General features: G+C 42.6%; 1 protein-coding gene across 1 annotated transcript in view; it reads left to right on the top strand.

Annotated features, from left to right (window-relative positions):
• The window catches only part of LOC121005473 (ovostatin-like), a 126,545-nt gene extending 102,632 nt beyond the window's left edge, over positions 1-23,913 (top strand). Inside the window, exons 23-35 of the mRNA XM_040438242.1 lie at positions 367-459; positions 3,356-3,532; positions 3,692-3,773; positions 5,449-5,602; positions 6,354-6,431; positions 6,941-7,103; positions 7,258-7,478; positions 12,654-12,866; positions 20,167-20,291; positions 20,373-20,463; positions 21,174-21,242; positions 21,646-21,748; positions 23,867-23,913. Of these exons, the coding sequence (XP_040294176.1) occupies positions 367-459; positions 3,356-3,532; positions 3,692-3,773; positions 5,449-5,602; positions 6,354-6,431; positions 6,941-7,103; positions 7,258-7,478; positions 12,654-12,866; positions 20,167-20,291; positions 20,373-20,463; positions 21,174-21,242; positions 21,646-21,748; positions 23,867-23,913 (1,616 nt within the window). The remainder of the gene's footprint in view (positions 1-366; positions 460-3,355; positions 3,533-3,691; positions 3,774-5,448; positions 5,603-6,353; positions 6,432-6,940; positions 7,104-7,257; positions 7,479-12,653; positions 12,867-20,166; positions 20,292-20,372; positions 20,464-21,173; positions 21,243-21,645; positions 21,749-23,866) is intronic.
• Positions 23,914-26,711: the final 2,798 nt, after the last annotated feature.

Genomic DNA, 26,711 nt, shown 5'->3' with positions numbered 1-26,711 from the left:
ATTCTTTCAAATCCCATTTTATAATAATAATACTCACGGGTGGACATTCACTTTATAATAATAATACTCAGGAATGGACATTCGCTTTATAATAAAAATGATAATACTCAGGGATTGACACTCACCTTTATGATAGTAATACTCAGGGGTGGACATTCACTTTAGAATAATAATACTCAGGGGTGGACATTCACTTTATATTAATGATACTAAGGGATGGATTGGACATTGACTTTAAGCAGTCGCTGCTCATAGGGACCAGACAATCTATACTTTTCTATAATATATTCTGCAGAACTTGCCTTTTTGAATGGTTAGCTGTAGTTTCTGAAACTGTTAAATTGGGAAATATTTATTTGTCCACAGGCCAAACACCTGAAAATAGTTCATTTCCACTGAAATTAATTCAACCGCCCAATGTGGTACCTGGTTCTATATCAGCATTTATTACATTTCTGGGTGAGTTTCATTAGGCTCCAAGTCTTCGCAAGCTTCCATGTTTATTATGTAGTATTAAACTAATATCTCTGGTCACCAGGACACCCCTTCCAGTTCTTGCCGTCATTGTTGGACTATGATGTATTGGTCAAAACCATATCATGTAACCAGTAGACAATTTCAGGTCGTTTCTGTATGGTGGGGCTCAGGTTGATGTCACATTATGGCCATTTCCAGATGATATCTATCAATGTCAAACATTTAGCAGATAGTTTATTCAACACTGTATTTGCTGCTCTCGAAGAGCAGTGTGAGAATAACCAAGTGGTTTCCCAAGTCAGTCACTCATGCCACAGTTCGCATTCCCCAAAGCACAGCCCAAGAGTTTTCAGCATCAGAATGATCAGTTATGACTTGCCTGGTCATTCCCTCACTCCAAGGGCAATCTTCAATAGTCTCATCTCATGGCATGGTGATTGGAGACTATTCTCATTGCACAGTTATCTTGGTAGGTATCCCCCAATTATTCTATTGAATCATTTTTCATAGTATGATCGGGGAACATAGTTAGCCTCACACTGCATAATATACTCAGGCTGTAATTTTTAGCAGCAGAAACGTCAGAATGAGAAAACTTTAAGACCACCATGATATTTTCTTATTGCACTAAAACTCTTCTATGGTCATAAAGCACAGCACGGGGACTGGTGGCTATTCTCATGTTATCTTTTTAGTTATTACTGATAAATGTAAAGTTTTGCTAATCAAAGAATGACCAGAGAACACATGGCTGATCATTCTCAAGCTATATTTAGTCTCAGGCTATGCTTTCGGCAGCAGTACAGAATGAGAATGACTGGAGGAGTGCCTGGTCATTTCATTACTTCTCTTAAACTCCTCGATAGTCATAGTTTTTATAGCTAAAAATTTATAGCTAGCTATTCTCACACTGCAGCTGAACTACCTAATATTCTCAGGCTATCATAGAGCACAGCATGTTGGCTGGTGGCTATTCTCATGTTATCATTTTAGTCATTGCAGGCTTATTGAAAGGTCTTTTTAGTGAGAAAATATCCTAGCCAAAAGACACATGGCTGATCATTCTCATGCTGCAATTAAGCTACCTTTTAGTCTCAGGCTGGTCTTTCTGCAGCAGTATAAGCAGAGGGAGAATGACTGGAGGACTACTAGGTCATCACCTCACTGCAGTTAAAGGTAACCTGTCATCAGGGTTTTGTGTATAGAGCATGAGAATGACCAGAGTGAGAATAGCCAACACTCCCCAAGTTGTGCTCTGTTACTTGAAGAGCTTAAAGGGAACCTGTCACCGGGATTTTGTGTATAGAGCTGAGGACATGGGCTGCTAGATGGCCGCTAGCATTCCGCAATATCCAGTCCCCATAGCTCTGTGTGCTTTTATTGTGTAAAAAAGCCGATTTGATACATATGCAAATGAACCTGAGATGAGTCCTGTACGTGAGATGAGTCAGGGACAGAACTCATCTCAGGTAATTTGCATATGTATCAAATCGTTTTTTTTACACAATAAAAGCATATAGAGCTATGGGGACTGGGTGTCACGGCCATGGCTATGACCGTGACTCCTGAACCGCATGCGGTTGTCAGCGGTTTTCTTTGGTTGTCAATCACAGGTGAGGGCTGTGGTATTTGCCTCACCTGTGGTTGCCGCTGGCAACAGTATGTATGTGGCAGCGTAGCAGTCTGAGCTGTGCCATTGCAGCTTGCTATGTTGTGCATGCGGTTTTGTGTGAGGTGTGTATGTGTGCACTTGCTTTTATGTTATTGTGTGCACGTTCCCTTTAGTGGTGTTTTCCCTTCCCTGGTGTTGGAAGGGTTAATCTCCTTCCTAGTGTGTGTGTCTCACTGGGTGTGTCCGACTGTGGGGTGTGGCTTCTTGGCCTATAAAGCCTCACTGCTTTTGCAGAGCTGGAGGTTGCTTCAGCCATGCTTAGCTGAAAGCAGCCTTCTGTCTTTACTACCTGCCAGTAAGAGCCACCCCTGTGGTCATAACCATTATGTCTCATTAAGTTTATTTCTAGTGATGTGTGATGTCCGTTTGATGTTTTGTTGTGATCTTGTGCAGCTATGGATCTGGGTCCCTGTGTGGGGATGCGTTTGTGATCTGCACCCTGCTTACACAGGGATCCAGTCAGCAAGGCTGTGGCAGGTAGGTGGAACTCTTTGTTCACCTGCCATATCCATAGAGCTGTTTATGTCTCCCCTTTTCCAGCAGCTTGGCCGTTGAGACTCCTGCTCCTCCGTGTCTAGGAGGAGTGGGTTGTCTTACTCAGCTCCTAGTTTAGGGCCATCTTGAGGGCTAGCAGGGACTTCTAGGTTCCGGAGCATGAGCCCTCCTACCATCAAGGTTGGCTCATGTAGCTAGGAGTCAGGGTCAGGTTAGGGATGCCTTTAGGAGGTGACCTGCTCCCTAATCCTGTCTTCATGGCCAAGCAGCCATAACCTCACCGGGCTTCACACGGCTGAGGATTTCCCCCATCCTCAGCCGTGACACTGGGTATTGCGGATGTGCTAGCGGCCATCTAGCAGCCCATGTCCTCAGCTCTATGCACAAAATCCTGATGACAAGTTCCCTTTAAGCTCTTCAAGTAACAGAGCACAACTTGGGGAGTGTTGGCTATTCTCACTCTGGTCATTCTCATGCTGCAGTCAGCATGCAATTTTCTTATGGAAAATCTAGTTTTATTCTCATGATTAAACTGCACGGGACATAAAAGGATAAAAGGAAACTAGTATTATGTATGGAACACATTAAGGGGGTCCTATTACAGATTTTGCACTGGGGCTCACAAGCTTTGCGTGCTTTAGGTTGGATTGCACCATTGCTATATATTGGAATTTGAGAAGTTCTTTCTAACCCTTTGTTCCCTTCTATCAGGAGATATTATAGGTCTTCCCCTGCAGAACCTTCAGAACCTGCTCCAGATGCCTTTTGGATGTGGAGAACAGAATCTTGTGCGCCTAGCTCCCATACCTCATCTTCTAGATTATCTGAATGCCACGGGCCAACTTACAGAAGAGATTCTCCAGAAAGGGATTCAGTCCATGAACACTGGTAAGGACGTATTCAACCCCAGGTAGACCACATACGTATTCTCCAAGTAATGCTCCGTGTATGGATAGAGCAGTGCTAAAATTGTTATCTCTCTGTTCAATAGATTTCAGTCACCTTGATTGCTTAAATAAAAACCTAGTATTTCTTGTGTTACTTAAGGTTATTACCGAGAGCTCAGATACAAACTATCGTCAGGAGCTTATAGTTTATTTGGAGGCTTCGGGAGTGAAGAAAACTCATGGTAAGTGACGCTTGGCTCTTTTATGGAGGACACAAAGTATTTGGAGGTTGCTATTTTTTTTTGCAAAGGATGCAGAAAGAGCAACGTAAGGGATGTTGTCTGGTTAAGAAAACCCATATAATAGTGCCCTACTAGGGAAGTTCCCAGTCAGGACCCTCATCTATTAACCAGAGTAGAGCAAGTCTACAAAACCAGACAATTCCTCTTCACAGTGACGAGAGTGACTCAACCAGTATCCTGCCCTGATACCAGTCATTGCCATAGACCTTTGATGGCTAATCTCCGGCACTCCAGCTCCCAAGATGCACACTTGCTTGGCTGTTCTCAAAACTCCCTAGAAATGAATGGAGCATGCAGGGAATCGTAGTTTCACCACAGCTGGAGTGCTGGAGGTTAACCATCTTTGCTATAGACGATCAATGTATGATTGTTGGGGTTCAGCCCCTGGGACATGTTGTTACCTTTGTTAACTTGAATGGGCAGAGCTGCAGTACCGGGCACAACCACATATGTTAGGTGCTGTGGTGAAGGGACCACTAGGCTCCAGCAAGCACCATGGCTACTTCTTCTACTGATCAAGAGTGCCCTTTGGGTCATTAAAGGGGCGAGTGCTCAGAAATATTCTATGTTTTTCAAAGCAGCACCTGGATCTGAATAGGTTTGTAATTGTTTGTCATTAAGAATTTGGTATAGGCACTGAGTTATCTGATAGAATGTATCTGTTTAGCGCCACCTGCTGTTTTCCTTTTTTGTTTTCTCTGTCTACCTTTATAAAGGTGGTCGCACATGCTCAGTTCCACTGAGCTCATGCAAGCACCCCTACGACTTTAATATACTGATAAAGAGTTCCCTTTGGGTCATTAAAAGGTCTAGCGCTTAAAAATATTCTACGTTTTTCAAAGCAGCAAATGCATCTGAATACTTTTGTAATTGCATGTCATTAAGAAGTATAGTTATTGAATAGAATGTATCTGTATAGCACCACCTGCTGTTTTTCCTTTCCATCCTTCAACTGCCACCAGCCAGATCTACTGTTAGAAGATGAGATAATTACAGGGAGAGAGCTGCAGCAGAAAGGACATGCCTCCTGAGCTATGATAAAGAAAGATCATCAGCAGAAAGGACATGCCCCTGAACTGTGATAGAGACATAACTACAGCAGAAAAGACATACCTACAGAGCTGTGATAAGGAAAGAGTTGAAGAAGAAAGGACACACCCCTGAGCTGTGATAGGGACACAGCTGCAGCAGAAAGGACACATCCCCTGAGCTTTGATGGGTTAGAGCTGGCTGCAGCAGAAAAAGCACATACCGGTCCCCGAGTTGTGAAAGAGAGATACCTGCAGTAGAAAGGACACATTTCCTGAGCTGTGATAGGGAGAGAGTTGTAGCAGAAGGGAAAAGCCCCCTGAGCTGTGATGGGGAGAGAGCTGCAGCAGAAAGGACATACCCCCTGTCAGTTTGAAATAAATCTAACAGAACAATTAATGGGGAAATCTCTAGATCCATGTGAGGTACAGGGCTGGTTCTAGATTTATTAGAAAGACATTTTCATGTACTATATGATATTCATTTTATGCACAATCCATAGGATAATCCTTTTAAAATACTCCTCACATAGACCGTAATACATAAGAACACGTTAGGTGATCACTTCACGTCTTCTACATTATAGGTTGACAGCTTATGTCTTCAAGACTTTTGAAAAATGCAAGGAATACATTTACATTGATGAGATAATTCAGCAGCAAACACTCATCTGGCTGGGAAACAACCAGCAACTGGACAGCGGCTGCTTCAGAGCCATTGGTGACTCCTTCATGATAATGGTAAGAACCAAACTCATATTTGTTCAGCCAGGTCTGACATGTAGACTGCAGCGCCTGAGACAATCGGTCTCTTCTATCAATTATTATATTTGTCTTTCATGGATGATATTACAACGTCTAGAGGTGGCCACCTAACTATTGCAGGTTCCTACATAGCTATTCTTCCTCTGTTTGCAGTGATGCATCCCCTTCTTCCAATGTAATGAAATTTCTTGGCTGATTTGTTGCTCAGGATCTTAGGCCAGGGTGTAGGCACCATGGAAGAAACTTGTGTGGCTGCTGTATGACCCTACACTGCTGTATAAAAAAGAGGCCAGGTCCTGACTGGTCCAATGGTGGCAGTAAACTATGAAAGACTTCCTTCTACTAAGGGATTTCTTAGGAAATGAGGAGATCAGAGTTGACTGGCCCACCAGAGTACCAAAGGGTTCTCTGGTAGGCCCAGGCTTTGATACCATAATGGGCCCCAAACACCCAGAATAAAAAAAACACTTGGCTGACTTTGGAGCCAATCACTTGCCACCAGTGTCTAGGTCTATAATTTAAAGCCAAATTAGACTTCATGATATAAGGTTTGGACCTCTAGAATAATTTTCATGGTGGGCCCATGGATCCCCACTTTGACACTAGAGATGCCCTTGGAGGCTAAATTCGAAACAATAATGGGGGGGGGGGGGCAGTTATATCTTTCAATTAACCAGGCTATGTATTATCTGCATGGTGTGTATCTTATAAGACTCTCTTACTACAGAAAAAAGGAGCAGATGCAGATCTCACCTACACGGCCTTCCTTGCCATCGCTCTCTTGGAGTCTAATTACAGTCTTGGGGTAATTCTTACAATTTTTCCTAGAATTTTTACTTCTTTAATGTTTTATTTTTTTTATTTTAAGTTTATGTCCTCTTTATAACTTATGCTTTCAGAGTTAACACTTTAAGAGATATACAGTGCTATGTTTAGTGCAAGGCCAAGGTAGGAGCCTAACACAAAAAAATCCATGTGTCATGCTCCACCCCTCAGGTATAGGAACAGCAGAGGGTTTTAGTTTTGCCCCGTATTGCTTTATAAGAATACTAGACTGATAAAGTCAAGCTCCTAAACCAACCTTGTAGAAATCTGCAACAGAAACATCTCCATTGTAGAAAGAGCAGTTGGGAGAAGCTTTCTTTGAAAGCGAGCTGTCTCCTCTCCAAAGATGAAGCAGCGTAAGTGCGGGAAGAAGGAAGGGGAGACAAAAATCAATGCCATTTGACTTACCGTATTGTTTTTTAAAGAGATGAGTCACCAGGGTTGGCGTTGAATAAGGGCCAGATAAGTAGAGTCTTGTATCCTCCTCAGATGACCTTGTTGGACAGTACCTTGACCTGCCTACAGAACGCCCTTAAGACCAATCAAAGTTTACCCAACCAGGTCCTCATGGTCTACACCTTTACACTGGCTAAGGATTGGGACAGGAGGTATAGTCTTCTCAAGTCACTAAAATCTAAGGCCATCTCTGAAGGTAAGCGTTTCGTGGTAGACATTTCCAATATGTACATCATTAAACCCGCAATTACTTCCAACAATATTGTCATTGCAAAGTCATTTCTATGTGGCTTCTGCTGACGTGGAAAATATAGTGGACTGTATTAATACCATAATCTTCTCGCCCTCAGGAGGGATGATCCATTGGGAACGTGAAGACAAACCTGAAGTACGACCTATTGGCCTTTTCTACCCTCTGTATTCTGCCGCTGAAGTGGAAATCACTGCATATATATTACTGAGCATTGCCAGGGGCCCCAATATCACCCAAGATGAACTGACGTACATGGCACAGATCTCAGTTTGGCTGATTAGGCAACAAAATTCATATGGAGGATTTCAGTCCACCCTGGTAAAATTCTATCTATCTATCTATCTATCTATCGATCCATTATCTATCTGTCTGTCTATCTCCAATCTATCTGTTTATCTATCTATCTTATATCTATCGATCCACCGTATTTTTTGCCCTATAAGACACATGGGCCCATAAGACGCACCTAGGTTTTAGAGGACATTAAGAAAAAAAAAATGTCATTAGACCTCAGAGCAGCAATCAGACCCCCAATGTTAATCAGACCTCAGCTTACAGTCTTAATTAGACCCCCAATGTTAATAAGACCCTCAATCAGACCTCAGATTAGACCCCCAATATTAATAAAACCCCAATAAGACCTCAGTTCATACCTCAGCTCATACCCAATGTGAATGACTCCCAGACCTCAGATAAGTGCCCCAATATAAATAAGACCCCCCATTCAGACCTCAGATGAGACCCCCATACATCAGATCAGCCCTCCATTCCTCAGATCAGACCCCCATGCCCAGGGCTGGCATTAGGGGGGCAAACTGGGCAATTGCCCAGGGCCCCCATTGTCTAAGGGGCCCCCTGCTTCAGTGCTTCTATTCAGTTGAACATCCGAGGAAGCAAACAGGTGAACAGCTGAACAGCTGCACTTTACAATGGAGTGTAAGGTCCGCTCCCTCACATATAAGAGAAATCATTACCACAGTGGTGACAGAACCTGCGATAATGTCAGATGCAGGAGGCAGAGCTCAGCAGAGGGAATGAAGGACCTGTGATGACCTCACCATCATCTAACCAGAATAGGAGGCAGAGCTCAGCAATGCACTAAAGTAATGAAGAAGAAGACCAGCAATGCATGTGAAGAAGTATGGATTCAATGTAAGTGCCAGGGAAATGCTGGAAGTTGTAGTCTTCTCCTCTTATACCTCCTGTTATGTAATATCAGAGTACATTACAAGAGGAGGTGTGATGAGAAGACTGCAACTCCCAGCATGTCCAGCCTGTTATGTAATATAAGAGTACATTACAAGATGAGGTATAAGAGGAGAGGACAACAACTCTCAGCATGTCCAGGCCATTATTATATAATATCAGGGTACATTACAATACCCTGGATATGCTGGGAGTTGTATAACTCCTCTTATAATGTACTCTGATATTACATAATAACTGCTTAGACATGCTGGGAGTTGTAGTCTTCTCTTATACCTCCTCTTGTAATGTACTCTGATAATACATAATAACGGCTTGGACCTGCTGGGAGTTATAGTCCCATCCTCTTATACGTCCCCCGATTGGTGTTGAGCGTTACTGCTGTTCGGCTCGAACATCACTATGCTCGGCACATCCGAGTGCTTGGCCGAATACTGCGGGTGCTCGAGTACAAATTAATACAATGAAAGTCAATGGGAGACCCGAGCATCAAACCAGGCACCCCCTGCTCTGAAGAAGAGAGAGTGTCTGGTTCACAAAAAAAAAGGTTAGAAATTGATGGAAACCCCATCAAAATGGTTTGGAAACAGCATTAAGAGGATAGCTGGATGCGTCTTGGACTCCTATTATCTACGACATGCAATAGACAACCACACAAAGGCTATATGCCAAAAGCCAGGTATATGCAAGCCATCAATCTATCCATGAGACAGATGACAGGCTTAGTCAGTATACCTTACAATGGCAGCCTTGTGCACTAGGAGACATTCCAAACCAGCTCTCATCTGACTGAGAACCAGTTAGCCTCAAAGTTACTTCAGATCTGTTGGATGGCTTGGGTGGACCTGCGCACCTAGATCAATATCATTAGGTAGACAAAAAGTTTTCTGATTGTTACATAGTTACATAGCTAATACGGTTGAAAAAAGACAAACGTCCATCAAGTTCAAACAAGGGATAGGTGGGGCCGCAAATCCCAGAAGGAAGGGAGACTCAGATTTCATACACGTTTTCATAAGCATTAATGTTTTTTACTTTTAAGAATTTGTCTAAACCCTTTTTGAAACTGTCCACTGTTCCTGCTGTGACTACGTTCTGAGGAGTCTATTCCACAGATTCACAGTTCTTACAGTAAAGAAGATTTGACACTTCTGGAGACTGAACTTTTTCTTCTTCAGTCGGAGGCAGTGCCCTCTTGTCTTTTGAGCACATTTTATATGGAACAGCTTTTTGCCGTATTTATTAGGTTAATTTATAGGTTAAGCATGTCCCCCCTTAGACGTCTCTTCTCAAGACTAAATAAATTTTATTCTTTTAATCTTTCTTCATAACTAAGACTCAATGCCCCTTATCAGTTTAGTCGCTCTCCTCTGTACTTTTTCCAGCTGCAGTGCATCCTTTCTATGGACTGATGCCCAGAACTGGACTGCATATTCCAGATGAGGCCGCACCAGCGCTTTGTAAAGTGGTAGTATTACATCCCTGCCCCGCGAGTCCATGACTCGTTTAATGCATGACAATATCCTGGTGGCCTTAGAAGCAGCTGATTGACATCGTGTGCTGTAATTTAATCTACCATCCACAAGGACACCCAAATCCTTCTCTATAAGTGACTCTCCCAGTGCTATATCACCTAGTATAGGAAACACAGAGATTATTACTACCAAGATGCATAACTTTACATTTGTCCACATTGAACCTCAATTGCCAAGTTGATGCCCAATCACTCAGTGTTCAAGTCAGCTTGTAGTTTGTGGACATCTTCCATAGACCGTACAGTTCTACACAGCTTAGTGTCATCTGCAAAAATATATATGGTGCTATTAATCCTGTCTTTAATATCATTAATAAATACATTAAATAATAAATGGCCCAGCACTGAACCTTGGGGTACACCACTTATAACTTGAGACCATTCTGAATAGGAATCATTGACCACAACTCTCTGGACACGGTCCTTCAGCCAGTTTTCAATCCAATTACAAACTATACTTTCCAAGCCAATAGACCTTACTTTACTTATTAAGCGTCTATGAGGGACAGTATCAAAAGCCTTTGCAAAATCCAGAAACACTACAGTACATCCACAGCCACCCCTCTGTCCAGGCTTCTACTCACCTCCTCATAAAAATAAATCAGGTTAGTCTGACAACTTCTGTCCTTCTTATCACTTATAATATTATTTATAGCCACATAATCCCTTAAGAGTCCTTCAAACATTTTTCCCACAACAGAAGTTAAACTGTTTAAAATTACCTGTGGAGGACCTTGATCCTTTTTTGAATATGAACACCACGTTTGCCTTGCGCCAATCACTTGGCACTGTACCAGTCCCTAGAGAATCCTTAAAAATTATAAACAGGGGCATAGCAATGACTGAACTGAGCTCTTTAAGCACTCTTGGGTGTAATCCATCTGGACCCAGAGTTTTGTTCACATTTACCCTATTTAACTTCTCTTGGACCATATCTACAGTTGGCCAATTAAGTATATCACTGGATGTACTAACAGCCCCGGCGCCACAGATATCAGCTCCTTTCTCTTCTTTTGTATATACAGAGATAAAAAACCTATTTAGGAACTCTGCCTAACATAATATTCAATAACCTTTCTATACAGTTTTGTCATGTAAAAACTCATTTTCATAAACATAGGCATATGGGAAAGACATTTGCGATCTACACAACTCATGAATAGCGCTAGCTATTGGTTTCATAGTCTTCTGACAAGAGTAATAGTCTTTTACGAATAAGACTTTTCGAAACGCGTCAAAAACAGCCTGTACCAAGAGAATTCTTGAGCCCTGTACTGTCCGTGTATAACTTGAATAAATGGAGAACTTAATACTTCGAAAAAAAGTGAGTGCTGGAGTCTAATTTTACTCATTTAATAGTCTTGTCATAAGACTATGAAACCAATAGATGGTGCTGTTCATGAGTCATGAACAGCGCCATCTATTGGTTTCATAGTCTTATGACAAGACTATTACTCTTGTCATAAGACTATGAAACCAATAGATGGCGCTGTTCATCTTGTTGGGGTGCTAGTAAGTGGGGCACACTGCTCAACAGAGTCCACACACCGTGTAGCACTCAGCCTATAATAGCCTGCGCTAACACTGAGGTGTAATTCGGATTTCTGCTATCATTCACACATCTTCTAGCACTTTATCTGCCAAGATTATTAGTGTATCCTTTTGCATGGAAAATTCACAATAAAAATTTATGATTAGAATATTCGCGATCTACACTACTCATGAACAGCACCATCTATTGGATTCATAGTTTTGTCATAAGACTATGAAACCAATAGATGGCGCTGTTCATGAGACATTACAAGCAGGGCAATAGTCCTCAGATACACCGTAGCAAGCTTATATTACCGCAGATAAAGTGCCCATATCATGCAGCATGGAGAGAGAAGGAAGTTAGAGGTAGTGTAGCCCACCCCCTGCTAGGGGTAGGGTGTGCATGTTAGGAGCTCCTTGAGATAGAGAAGAAAACCAGGATCTTGTCTCGGCTGAGACATTGATCAAATCCCCAGCCTAAGCCCTGCAGCCTTGGCTGGATGAAGCAAGCAGACAACTCCAGTTCCACGAAGAAAGCATACCCTGAGAAGATAACTGTGAGTAGAGTCCAGAGACCCAGGAGAAGCCATATTCCTCCTCAGCTAGTCAGTCCCCATACAGCAGAAACCTAAGAGTAAAGCTGTATCTTGCTTGGATGAAAGTTACCATCAGTAAAGACAAGTTTGAATTTTACCAAGGGTCTGGATCTCAATTACTGCTGCACAATTCCTCTATTACTCCCACTATCACTACACTCAATTTATTGCAAGTGAGCCAGGAGTCCAGCCGTACCCAGGTAGGAGACACCGTTAACACCATTATCACCACCATACAGAGACATTACACCACTCTGGCATTCCTAACCTGGGGCTTGAGTTATAACACCTTTGATTGTACCCTGCGCACGCTGCAATTGACATCACAAACAAAACTATAGACTATCTCCTACACCTGACCCAGCCATTGCATAATTTGGCATCAGAGTGCATACCCCGATCCAGCTCATTGCACAGAGCCCGGGTAGTGCTGCATTCACCGCTTCCCGGTCCTCCAGTACTAATGAGCGCTTCCATAATGGATGCGCTCATTAGTATGCGCCCCATAAGACGCAGTGACATTTTTCCCCCACTTTGCGTCTTATGGGGCGAAAAATACAGTATATCTCTCATCTCTCTTCTAGCTATCTATCCATTCATCCTCTCATATCCTTTGTCTTCCAGGACACTGTGGTGGCTCTTAAAGCTCTTTCTGCATTTGCCAAATTGATTTTTAACCCCAATACTGAGCACATTATACAACTGAATGGACAAAATCAGCAAAGCTCGGAGATAAAGCTGAATAAGGACAACAGACTCCTGGTCCAGAGACAATCGCTCATTGTTCCTAGTGATTACAACATCAGCATCACAGGGATAGGCTGCTGTCTTATACAGGTAATGAGAGGAAACCATTCCCCTGGTAACATCTGCATATATAGATACAGAATATATATATACACACACATTCTGTGTGTTCTCCCCAATTTACATGGACTTCATGCCAAAAACATACCAGAAAAGTAATGAACTTACAATGAATTGCATTCAGATAAATAGATAAATAATTAATTCCCCACTCCCAGAATATGGATAAAATTAATGAATATGTTCTGCAGGGAGCACGGACTGTGCTTACGAGAGTAATAGTGGTGTAAATAGCATCAGCCGAAAGCACGGACAGCAGCTAGTAAGATCCTGGTAGGTTGTCACAGGTATCTTGAGCCATGCTGACTGCAGAGCATGCAACAGCTGCAGGAGGGGGCGTGGGGGGGAACTATACACTGCGTGCAGAATTATTAGGCAAATGAGTATTTTGACCACATCATCCTCTTTATGCATGTTGTCTTACTCCAAGCTGTATAGGCTCGAAAGCCTACTACCAATTAAGCATATTAGGTGATGTGCATCTCTGTAATGAGAAGGGGTGTGGTCTAATGACATCAACACCCTATATTAGATGTGCATAATTATTAGGCAACTTCCTTTCCTTTGGCAAAATGGGTCAAAAGAAGGACTTGACAGGCTCAGAAAAGTCAAAAATAGTGAGATATCTTGCAGAGGGATGCAGCACTCTTAAAATTGCAAAGCTTCTGAAGCGTGATCATCGAACAATCAAGCGTTTCATTCAAAATAGTCAACAGGGTCGCAAGAAGCGTGTGGAAAAACCAAGGCGCAAAATAACTGCCCATGAACTGAGAAAAGTCAAGCGTGCAGCTGCCAAGATGCCACTTGCCACCAGTTTGGCCATATTTCAGAGCTGCAATATCACTGGAGTGCCCAAAAGCTCAAGGTGTGCAATACTCAGAGACATGGCCAAGGTAAGAAAGGCTGAAAGACGACCACCACTGAACAAGACACACAAGCTGAAACGTCAAGACTGGGCCAAGAAATATCTCAAGACTGATTTTTCTAAGGTTTTATGGACTGATGAAATGAGAGTGAGTCTTGATGGGCCAGATGGATGGGCCCGTGGCTGGATTGGTAAAGGGCAGAGAGCTCCAGTCCGACTCAGACGCCAGCAAGGTGGAGGTGGAGTACTGGTTTGGGCTGGTATCATCAAAGATGAGCTTGTGGGGCCTTTTCGGGTTGAGGATGGAGTCAAGCTCAACTCCCAGTCCTACTGCCAGTTTCTGGAAGACACCTTCTTCAAGCAGTGGTACAGGAAGAAGTCTGCATCCTTCAAGAAAAACATGATTTTCATGCAGGACAATGCTCCATCACACGCGTCCAAGTACTCCACAGCGTGGCTGGCAAGAAAGGCTATAAAAGAAGAAAATCTAATGACATGGCCTCCTTGTTCACCTGATCTGAACCCCATTGAGAACCTGTGGTCCATCATCAAATGTGAGATTTACAAGGAGGGAAAACAGTACACCTCTCTGAACAGTGTCTGGGAGGCTGTGGTTGCTGCTGCACGCAATGTTGATGGTGAACAGATCAAAACACTGACAGAATCCATGGATAGCAGGCTTTTGAGTGTCCTTGCAAAGAAAGGTGGCTATATTGGTCACTGATTTGTTTTTGTTTTGTTTTTGAATGTCAGAAATGTATATTTGTGAATGTTGAGATGTTATATTGGTTTCACTGGTAAAAATAAATAATTGAAATGGGTATATATTTGTTTTTTGTTAAGTTGCCTAATAATTATGCACAGTAATAGTCACCTGCACACACAGATATCCCCCTAAAATAGCTAAAACTAAAAACAAACTAAAAACTACTTCCAAAAATATTCAGCTTTGATATTAATAAGTTTTTTGGGTTCATTGAGAACATGGTTGTTGTTCAATAATAAAATTAATCCTCAAAAATACAACTTGCCTAATAATTCTGCACTCCCTGTAGAGAACATGACCATGAAGGTGGTCCCTCGGTTGGGTTCGTTTGGGGAATTAGGGTGCCAGAGTAGTACTTGGAAGTCTTGGTCATGCTTTTCCATCCAATGTCAGACAATTCTTGATGTGTGACATGATACATTGTCTTGCTGGAAGATTTCATCTGCCCCAAAGAAGACAATCAGCATGTATGGGTGTATGTGATCTGCAAGGATGGATTCATACCCAAATCGGCTGAGAGAGACTTCCACATGGATCCAGAGAATGCGACAGACACTCCCCAGACCATAATGCTGCCCCCAAAGTTTGTGTCCATGAAAAAGAAAACATGACTCATGGGAGAAGACAACTCTTTAACAATTAGCGGAGGTCCAATTTTGATACTGCCCTGAAAATGTAAGCCTTTTCTGACCATTTAAATTCATTAACAGTGGTGCAGTGACCATCTGTTTGCTCCAGAGCTCCATACACAGTAGGGTCATCGAAGTGTTGTTTTAGACACATTGTGGAATCACTGTGAAAATTACATTGCTTATCCTGTACTGATCCTGATTTATATCCTGTATTATACTCCAGAGCTGCACTCACTATTCTGCTGGTGCAGTCACTGTGTACATACATTATTTATCCTGTACATATACAGAGTTACATCCTGTATTATACTGCAGAGCTGCACTCATTATTCTGCTGGTGGGGTCCCTGTGTACAGTTGTGGCCAAAAGTTTTGAGAATGACACAAATATTAGTTTTCACAAAGTTTGCTGCTAAACTGCTTTTAGATCTTTGTTTCAGTTGTTTCTGTGATGTAGTGAAATATAATTACACGCACTTCATACGTTTCAAAGGCTTTTATCGACAATTACATGACATTTATGCAAAGTATTTGCAGTATTTGCAGTGTTGGCCCTTCTTTTTCAGGACCTCTGCAATTCGACTGGGCATGCTCTCAATCAACTTCTGGGCCAATTCCTGACTGATAGCAACCCATTCTTTCATAATCACTTCCTGGAGTTTGTCAGAATTAGTGGGTTTTTGTTTGTCCACCCGCCTCTTGAGGATTGACCACAAGTTCTCAATGGGATTAAGATCTGGGGAGTTTCCAGGCCATGGACCCAAAATGTTAACGTTTTGGTCCCCGAGCCACTTAGTTATCACTTTTGCCTTATGGCACAGTGCTCCATCGTGCTGGAAAATGCATTGTTCTTCATCAAACTGTTGTTGGATTGTTGGAAGAAGTTGCTGTTGGAGGGTGTTTTGGTACCATTCTTTATTCATGGCTGTGTTTTTGGGCAAAATTGTGAGTGAGCCCACTCCCTTGGATTGGACATATTAATGGTCTCAGGATGCTTTACTGTTGGCATGACACAGGACTGATGGTAGCGCTCACCTTTTCTTCTCCGGACAAGCCTTTTTCTAGATGCCACAAACAATCGGAAAGAGGCTTCATCGGAGAATATGACTTTGCCCCAGTCCTCAGCAGTCCATTCACCAAACTTTCTGCAGAAGATCAATCTGTCCCTGATGTTTTTTTTGGAGAGAAGTGGCTTCTCTGCTGCCCTTCTTGACACCAGGCCATCTTCCAAAAGTCTTCGCCTCACTGTGCGTGCAGATGCGCTCACACCTGCCTGCTGCCATTCCTCAGCAAGCTCTACACTGGTGGCACTCCGATCCCGCAGCTGAATCCTCTTTAGGAGACGATCCTGGCGCTTGCTGAACTTTCTTGGACGCCCTGCAGCCTTCTTAACAAGAATTGAACCTCTTTCCTTGAAGTTCTTGTTGATCCTATAAATTGTTGATTGAGGTGCAATCTTAGTAGCCACAATATCCTTGCCTGTGAAGCCATTTTTATGCAACGCAATGATGGCTGCACGCGTTTCTTTGGAGGTCACCATAGTTAACAATGGAAGAACAATGATTTCAAGCATCACCCTCCTTTTAACAGGTCAAGTCTGCCATTTTAACCCAATCAGCCTGACATAATGATCTCCAGCCTTGTGCTCGTCAACATTCTCACCTGAGTTAACAAGACAATTACTGAAATGATCTCAGCAGGTCCTTTAATGACAGCAATGAAATGCAGTGGAAAGTTTTTTTTGGGATTAAGTTAATTTTCATGGCAAAGAAGGACTATGCAATTCATCTGATCACTCTTCATAACATTCTGAAGTATATGCAAATTGCTATTATAAAAACTTAAGCAGCAACTTTTACAATTTCCAATATTTATGTAATTCTCAAAACTTTTGGCCACGACTGTACATACATGACATTACTTATTCTGTACTGATCCTGAGTTACTGTATGTCATGCATTAGTCCTGAGCTTCATTCACTATTCTACAGGGTTTACAGCTGAAATCTTCCAGTGTCCCTGCTTGCGCTGATGATTTGCATTCTTGGAAGTGCCATTTTTACACTTAGCACAGTGCAGTTGTCAGATGCAGGTGCAGTTGTCAGACGCAGGAGAGTACTGGCCCCTACATTACACTCATTCAGCTAAACTGTTAAAGATGGGTTTGTTGATAAACTTGTTTAATCTTTGCAATACAAGCGGCAGAATTGTGATTGCAGCTCTAAATTATAAAACAAGCTTTAAAGGGGTTGCATTTTTCTCAAACCTTTTTTTTTTTTACTTTGAGTGTGTCCCTCAACAACTAGTTACTCTGTGGGAGTTATGTGACGCCGATGCTGGTGTAAGCCGTGTACCAGGGTGGGCTCCCCAGGATACAGCGAAGTCACAGACAAGGAAAGCGACACTGACACCAGCTTAATATGCAAGAACAGAAACTTTACTTAGGCAAAAAGTAATAACACAAGCATAACCAAAACAATACAAATACGCATAGAAAACGCTATATTCCGGACTCACAGTCAATGTCCCTGCCCACTGGACAGGCCTAGCCTATGGCAGACACAGCAGAGCCTGCAAGTCGTGCTGTGCCGCTACAGAGGACTGACCTAGCCGATGGCGGACACAGCAGAGCCTGCAACGTCAATACTGCACCGCAGAACAGTCCCGAACAACCTGGCAATAACACAACCCTAACTATCTATCTAGTTTCAGGCCTAGGCTTAGTCTCTGTTTTTCAGGCGCCACTAGTGTAAAGCATGGAGTAAACGGGTGTACTGACCTTTGTCCGTTCTGGGCCTTAGGATGCCTCTTACCCGGGATGTCCACCAAGCTCTCAGCAACCGTGCGGCCTTGCTTGATGATGAGGCTTTCCGTCCACACACTGAAACTGGTCTTCCTGGAACAACCTCTCTTTCAAAGAGCTGGATTCAGTAAGGAGACGACAGCTACTCTCCTTCCTTTGAGTGTCCATTCACTGCTGGACATCTGCAAGCCAGGATGGAAGCGGATTCAGTCCCTCACAGCACAATCCTTCCACCATGTCAGATCAACACTTCCTGGTTCACTCACAAGCAGCAGCATGAGTCATCACCTACTTTACATATGCAAATCCCAGAGTGTGCTGGTTGTAGCTGCAAAACAGTGGCCTCTAGTGCCCGGAATGCCAAATGACAGTTTAAGTACACTTTAAACTTAAACCTTATACAGGCAGAGCTTATTCACAATCTCACACTGGGACCTCACATAAACGAGTGTTGAAATCAATGAACATCTACAGTGGGATGCGAAATGTATCCTGTATAAATCGTTGGTTGTTACAATAAAAAATGTCAGTTTAATCTATCATATAGGAGACACACACAGTGATATTTGAGAAGTGAAATGAAGTTTATTAGATTTTACAGAAACTGTGCTATAATTCTTTAAACAAAATTAGGCAGGTGCATAAATTTGGGCACCACAAAAAAGAAATGAAATCAATATTTAGTAGATCCTCCTTTTGCAGAAATTACAGCCTCTAAACGCTTCCTGTAGGTTCCAATGAGAGTTTGGATTCTGGTTGAAGGTATTTTGGACCATTCCTCTTTACAAAACATCTTTAGTTCATTCAGGTTTGATGGATTCTGAGCATGGACAGCTCTCTTTCACACCACACATTTTAAATTATATTTAGGTCTGGGTACTGAGTTGGCCATTCCACAACGTTGTACTTGTTCCTCTGCATAAATGCCTTAGTGGATTTTGAGCAGTGTTTAGGGTCGTTGTCTTGTTGAAAGATCCAGCCCCGGCGCAGCTTCAGCTTTGTCACTGATTCCTGGACATTGGTCTCCAGAATCTGCTGATACTGAGTGGAATCCATGTGTCCCTCAACTTTGACAAGATTCCCAGTCCCTGCACTGGCCACACAGCCCCACACATGATGGAACCACCACCATATTTTACTGTAGGTAGCAGGTGTTTTTCTTGGAATGCTGTGTTCTTTTTCCTCCATGCATAACGCCCCTTGTTATGGCCAAATAACTCAATTTTAGTTTCATCAGTCCACAGCACCTTATTCCAAAATGAAGCTGGCTTGTCCAAATGTGCTTTAGCCCACCTCAAGCGGCACTTTTTGTGCTGTGGGCGAAGAAAAGGCTTCCTCGTCATCACTCTCGCATACAGCGTCTCCTTGTGTAAAGTGCGCCGAATGGTTGAACGATTCACAGAGACTCCATCTGCAGCAAGATGATGTTGTAGGTCTTTGGTGCTGGTCTGTGGGTTGACTCTGACTGTTCTCACCATTCGTCGCTTCTGTCTATCCGAGATTTTTCTTGGTCTGCCACTTCGAGCCTTAACTTGAACTGAGCCTGTGGTCTTCCATTTCCTCAATATGTTCCTAACTGTGGAAACAGACAGCTGAAATCTCTGAGACAGCTTTCTGTATCCTTCCCCTAAACCATGATGGTGAAAAATCTTTGTCTTCAGGTCATTTGAGAGTTGTTTTGAGACCCCCATGTTGCTACTCTTCAGAGAAAATTAAAAGAGGAGGGAAACTTACAATTGACCCCTTAAATACTCTTTCTCATAATTGGATTAACCTGTGTATGTAGGTCAGGGGTCACTGAGCTTACCAAGCCAATTTGAGTTCCAATAATTAGTTCTAAAGGTTTTGGAATCAATAAAATGACAACAGTGCACAAATTTATGCACCTGCCTAATTTTGTTTAAACAATTATAGCACACTTTGTGTAAATCGAATAAACTTCATTTCACTTCTCAAATATCACTGTGTGTGTCTCCTATAGGATATATTTAACTGACATTTTTTATCGTAACAACCAACGATTTATACAGGAAAATCATGACGATTAACAAGGTTGCCCAAACTTTCGCATCCCACTGTATATTTTATGCAATGGCTGTCTGCTTGGTATCATTGAGGGGTCCTTATCAGATAACCCCCTCTGTTACCCTCATTTTCCCAAAGAGGACACATAGAAGTCACTCATGTTTCCATTTGCTCTCTGCAGACCACTCTTCAGTACAACGTCCCTGTTCCCCAGGAGAACTCCGCTTTCCATCTCTCGGTAAACACATCGTCTATGAGCTGTGTGAACGGAGTGGCCTACACCTTTACTATTGACATCAGTGTCAGGTACTACTAACCCCATCAGAATATCTGGATTTTGGACTGTTCTACTGTATCTTCATCTCTTGTATTTATTTTATCTTTTAGCTATAGAGGAAATCGACCTCAATCCAATATGGCGATCATAGATATTGCATTGCTCTCAGGATACCAAGTAGACTACTGGTCTCTTCAAGAGGTATATTACATATGTCACTGACTATGAGTGCCAACTATTGCTACATTTGTAGAATTTCTTATGAAAAGCAAATATTTGAAGAATATATCAATAATGACATGATTTAAGTTACAGACCTGAAGATTGCAGCTTCTGTTCTTTAGTGTCTTCATGACATTCTCTGTCTGCATTCTATATACCTCTATACCCATAGCTGTCCACCCAAGCTGAGAAGAATGTGGACATTTATGTGTATGGTAAGTAGTGGAGCCAGAGGTGTTGTCATCAGGGACTTAGGAGTAGTTAAATTGCAGTCTTCAAGCCTGTAAATGCAAGCCCTAATAATGTAAAATCTCCACTACTTGCCTTGTTTACTTGGGATTTACCCGCACAAATCAATCATGTGGGAATTCCCCCTTAGGCAGAGGGTCTTATGCAAGTGCAGTCCTTGCACTTCTATACAGTAACGTATCTGATTAAGGTTTATTATATTTAATTTGTGCAGTAGTCCATGATTCAAGTCATTCTGCTGGTTGTTGTCCTTAAAATATGGAACAATCTCTGCTCCAGAAGCCAGGCAAACAAGTTGAAAAGGGAATAGACTGGCTCCTTTTGCCTCTCTGCCCCAGAAATGGGCAGCTGCCTACCGCTTTACCTGGATTCTGGAGCAAGGATTGTTACGAAACACCAGGAAAAATTTTAGTTATGTTCTTTTTTTTTTTTTTTCACAGTTGGTGGAAAAAAAAGTGATTTCCAACAGTGAGACCAAGAACAATCATGTGAACCTGTACCTAAAATCTGTGAGTAAACACTTATCTATTTCCCATTCCCTTTACTCACATAGTACCAACATATTCCACAGCGCTGTACAGAGGTTGTGTCAGTTTGCATCAGTCCCTGTCCATAATGGGGCTCAGAATCTAATTTCCATATTTTGTACAGACCCTAGGGCTAATTCCATCAAAAGCCAATCAACCAACAATCAGAATGTATTTGGATTATAGGAGGAAACCAGAGAACTGGGACAAATCCACCAATATGTGGAGAACATATAAACTGCGTGCAGATAGTCTCCTTGGCTAGGTTCAAAGCCAAGACCCACTGCAAGACAATAGTGCTAACCATTCAGCCACCATGCTGTCCAAGTCATTGTGATCTTTGGAGATGAGTTTGTGGTTTTACCTTGCTTTGTATTTCCTTTAGGTTACCTGTGACACAACTTACCTATCATTCAACGTTATAATGGGCAATAGAGTGCTAAATGTGAAGACTGGCTCCATCTATGTGTATGATTACTATGAAACAGGTAATTATAGAGCTGTCAAGACACATACTATCTCAATATTATTAGATATGATGTCTACAGAGGGAGGAAGCAACTTGAGGTTCTTTGGCTTTCATCAAATTTCAAGCTTCTTCAAAACTCCTTATACAGTAGATGCATACACACTATGGCTCCTTCATTTTGGCACCAATAGGTTCTAGAAGTATTCAGATAATTAGCCATACCAACATTTGAAAATTCCAACATTTGTAGGGATCTAGGAGGACATAGGACTCAATGGAAATTGGTGCACAACTCAATTCCTAAATATAGTGATTAGTGTTGATCGAACTTGTGTTTTAAGTTTGGCATCTAAAGTTCGGGTTCGTGTTATCGAAGAATCGAGTTATGGATTCCGCTACCATGGACCATAACGGAATTTAGAATCCATAACGCAATTCTTCGATAACCCGAACCCGGACTTTAGATACCGAATTTCAAATACAAGTTCGCTCAACACTAATAGTGATTTATCATTAAAGGAGTTTTCCCGAGACTTAAATACTGATGATCAATCCCTAGGTCATCAGTAGCACCGCATCCTCTCAGCTGTCCCTAGGCTGAGTGATGTCACGTTTATCTGTCACATGGCCTAGGAGCAGCTCAGCCCCATAGAAGTGAATAGGGCTAAGCGCCGTACCAAGCACAAGAGCTATACAATGTACGGCGCTGTGCTTGGTGAGCAGGAGCACCAGTGCCTTTTTGAAACATGTGATCAGCGGGGGTCTCCAGTGTCGGACCCCCACCAGATACTGGTGGCCTATAAGTATTTAAATGTCGTAAAACCCTTTTAAGTTTTTTCTCAATGAAAACCTCAAAATCACTCTTCCATATTTATAAGATTACTTGGTAACAAGTGGTGCATTGCTAAGAACTGGCTTAAAGGGATTATCCAGGATTTTGATATTGGTGGTCTGTCCTCAGAGTAGACTACTAATATCAGATCGGTCGGTGGTCCAACTCCCGGCAGACCCACTAATCAGCTGTTCAGGATTAGCTCCTGTGCTGAAACTGCTCAGCTCTCTCTATTTTGCATGCAATGCATTATTCGCTTCTAAAGAAGCAGCTCTACAGTTACCAGCCGCGTCTGCGACACAATGGATGGAGCCGTGCAGTTCAGACGCTGGAGCTAATCCTGTACCGCGGAAATATTCAATGGCCTACTGAGGATAAGCCATCAATATAAAAATACTGAAAACCCCTATGGGTTTTTTGAAAATGAATTTCAACAAGGTCCCGAAACATTTCATGGGGCAATGTTAAATGAGTTGTCCGAGATTTCGATGTAGGTCCTCAGTATCAGATCGGCGCTTTTAATATTGATCATGAGGATAGAATAACCATTTAAGGTTATATGAGGGTCATGGTAACCTGTGATTTTGCTGCATCCATCATGTGAACATAAGCCCAGGTCTAATAAAGCAGGGGAGGAGAGCTACAGAAAATATAAAATTCATTGAAACTTACCATGAAGCCGGTCAAGTTTCTTCTACATAAATGGCTTCCTATAGCCTATGACTAAACTTAGAGGACTCCTGTGGAGACTCTCAGTTCCCCACTGCTCCGCAATCATACAATCAGAAAGTGCTGACTTGTGCAGGGAGCTATTTCAGCAATGATGGCTTTGAACACAATTTTTTTATTTGTCCAGACTACAGAAAATCATATTATACACTGATCGGAATCCCCTGAACAGACATGTGTAGCAAAATGATACAATTCTGTCTGCCTGCAGCCACCACTAGGGGGAGCTAATATTGAAGTCAATAACAACCTAGTATGCAATAAGCTTCAGAGCTCCCTCTAGTGGTGGTTGCAGAAAGCCATAATTTTGTCATTTAACTCCATGCATTTGGAGCTCTACATTGCAAAATGGGACGCCAACCACTATAAAGATGTATTAACCAATGAATCATGAGTGGACCTTACAATGACATGATGATAAATGACAGACAATCACTGAGAATGAGAATATGTATGGAGGTCCAGTAAGATGTTTCCAACAGATACACCGCTCTGCAGCACATGGGATGTTATTACTTTGAAATGAGTGTAGACTTTGGAGTAATATTGGGATAACATGTCTGGTTTTATCTACAGCTGACAATGGTTATGCATCGTACCGCCACCCCTGTGCCCAGCAGTAATAAGAAAACACTCAAGACATTCATTGGTCAGAAGAATTCATAAATAAAACTGCCCAAAAAACAATTTTTTCAGTATTGTAATATTATGTGAATGGAATATATACATTGAAATCAATTTGAGACAACCAGCTAATTGCAATACAAGGTGACCTTCTCATGGAGAATATACATGAGTCAAAAAGGGTTTGTCCCGGATGTTACTATTGATGGTCTATCCTCAGAATAGGCCATCATTATCTGATCGACTGGGGTCCCACACCCAGCACCCCGGATGATCAGCTGTTTTGGGGTATCACCAGAACTACACAGCTCCATCTGTTGTGTAGTGGACGCAGCTGGTTACTGCAGTGTTGCTCCCATTGAAGTAACCAGCGTCACTCACTGCACAATGGACAGAGCTATATAGTTCAGACATGGGAGCGACAAAAACAGCTGATCAGCAGGGGTGCAGATTTCTGCATAGCCATCTGCCTGGCCTTGTCAAGCAAGAAGGAGAGGGAGGGCTGACAGAAGAAGCAGAAGGAGTAAGGGTGCACAAAGTGTTTTGGGGATGCCCTCGGGGCACTTAAAAGGGTTCTCTGAAACTTGAATACTGATGACCTATCCTCTGGAAAAGTCATCAGTATCTAATCGATGGGTGTCCGACACCCGGGATCCCACCGATCAGCTGTTTGAGAAGACAGCGTCACTCCTGTGAAAGCTGCAGCCTTCTTCATGCTCACCAAGCACAGCGCCGTACATTGTATAGTGGCTGTGCTTGGTATTGCAGCCCAGCCCCATTCACTTCTACGGGGCTGAGCTGCTACTAGGCCACAGGACCGATGAACGTGTCATCATTCGGCCTAGGGAAAGCTGCAAGAAGGATGCTGCACTACTACGAGCGCCAGTTCTTTCTCAAACAGCTAATTGGCAGGGGTCCTGGGTGTCGGACCCCCACCAATCAGATACTAATGACCTATCCGGAGATAAGGTCATCAGTATTTCAGTCTCAGAAAACCCTTTTAAAGGACACCTTTGGGGAAATTTTACTATGATTCCATTTGACTCATTTTGGGCTAAAAATAATTTTTTCAATGTTCAGCCGTTTCTGAGCTACAAGGGTTAAAAATGACTCTGTTTGCAAGCTGTCACTTTCTTTTTTCATTTAATCCCATCAGCCAGGGCTACCGGGAAAATTCCCGTTAGGCCGGTAGCCTTCACTGCCGCGCGGCTGGCTGTGCCGACAGCGAGGAGGCTCCTTGGCCAGTGTAGCGACTGCCGCAAACACCACATACTGTAACGAACACATGACAGCTGCCCCAACACACCCAGCACTGCTATATCTCTATATGACAGCTGTCCCAGCACACTCAGTTCTGCTATATCTCTATACAATATGACAGCTTCCCCAACACACCCAGCAGTGCTATATTTCTATATGACAGCTGCCCCAGCACATTCAGCTCTGCTATATCTCTATATGACAGCTGCCCCAGCACACTCAGCTCTGCTATATCTCTATATATGATAGCTGCCCCAGCACACCCAGCTCTGCTACATCTATACACATGACAGCTGCCCCAGAACACTCAGCTCTACTATATCTCTATATATGACCGCCGCCCCAGCACATCCAGCCCTGCTACATCTATACACATGACAGCTGCCCCTGCACACTCAGCTCTGCTATATCTATATATCTAAGTATTACTATACAGTAGATAGATATATAGAGATATAGCAGACCTGAGTGTGCTGGGGCAGCTGTCATGTGTATAGATGTAGCAGAGCTGGGTGTTCTGGGGCAGCTGTCATGTGTATAGATGTAGCAGAGCTGGGTGTGCTGGGGCAGCTATAATATATAGAGATATAGCAGAGCTGAGTGCCCTGGGGCAGCTGTTATGTGTATAGATGTAGCAGAGCTGGGTGTGCTGGGGCAGCTGTCTTGTGTATAGCTGTAGCAGTGCTGAGTGTGCACTGAGGCAGCTGTCATATAGAGATATAGCAGAGCTGATTGCTCTGGGGCAGCTGTTATGTGCATAGATATAGTAGAGCTGAGTGTGCTGGGGCAGCTGTCATGTGTATAGCTGTAGCAGTGCTGAGTGTGCGCTGAGGCAGCTGTCATATAGAGATATAGCAGAGCTGAGTGTGCTGGGGCAGCTGTCATGTGTATGTATGTACACTAGCTATCAAAGCTATAAACGAGTCTACAGTAGAAGTCTCATATTTTTTCAGTCAGTGGCTATGCAGCTCTTATAGCTGTGTCGTTAAGTGCTTTCCCCTTTTATAAACAAGTAAATAATGACGGTTACGGCCCTGCCATCAGCAGTTCATGTAGAGCTCTTATCTCCGATCTCCTGACCTCATATATGCTCATTATAGCTCAATTTTTATCACACTGATAACAATATGGCTTAAATACGTGTTCATGAGGTCAGGAGATCAGAGATAAGGCTTCACATGAGCTGTCAGCTGATGGGATTCAAAGAAAACAGAAAGTGACAGCTTGCAAACAGACTGATTTTTAACACTTGTATCTCAGAAACAGCAGAAAATTTTTAATAAAGTTCAATCGAAAAAATTATTTTTAGCCAAAAATGAGTAAAATGTAATCATAGAAAATGCCCCCAAAAGGTGTCCATGGTCTTTAACTGCTCATTTGCATAAAATTTCCCCCCCCCAGGAATGAAGCAATAGATTGCTTCCCTTTAAATGGGGTTATCCAGGAAATGATGATGATAATCTATCCTATCCTAGTGGCTGTTCTTGGTTTTGCAGATCAACCCCATTCACTTCAATGGGACTGAGCTGCAACAAGA

Source organism: Bufo bufo, chromosome 6, assembly GCF_905171765.1.
Source record: "Bufo bufo chromosome 6, aBufBuf1.1, whole genome shotgun sequence".
Classification (NCBI taxonomy): domain Eukaryota; kingdom Metazoa; phylum Chordata; class Amphibia; order Anura; family Bufonidae; genus Bufo; species Bufo bufo.
Note: the sequence above shows the minus strand (reverse complement) of the source record. Positions and strands in the feature narration are given on the sequence as shown.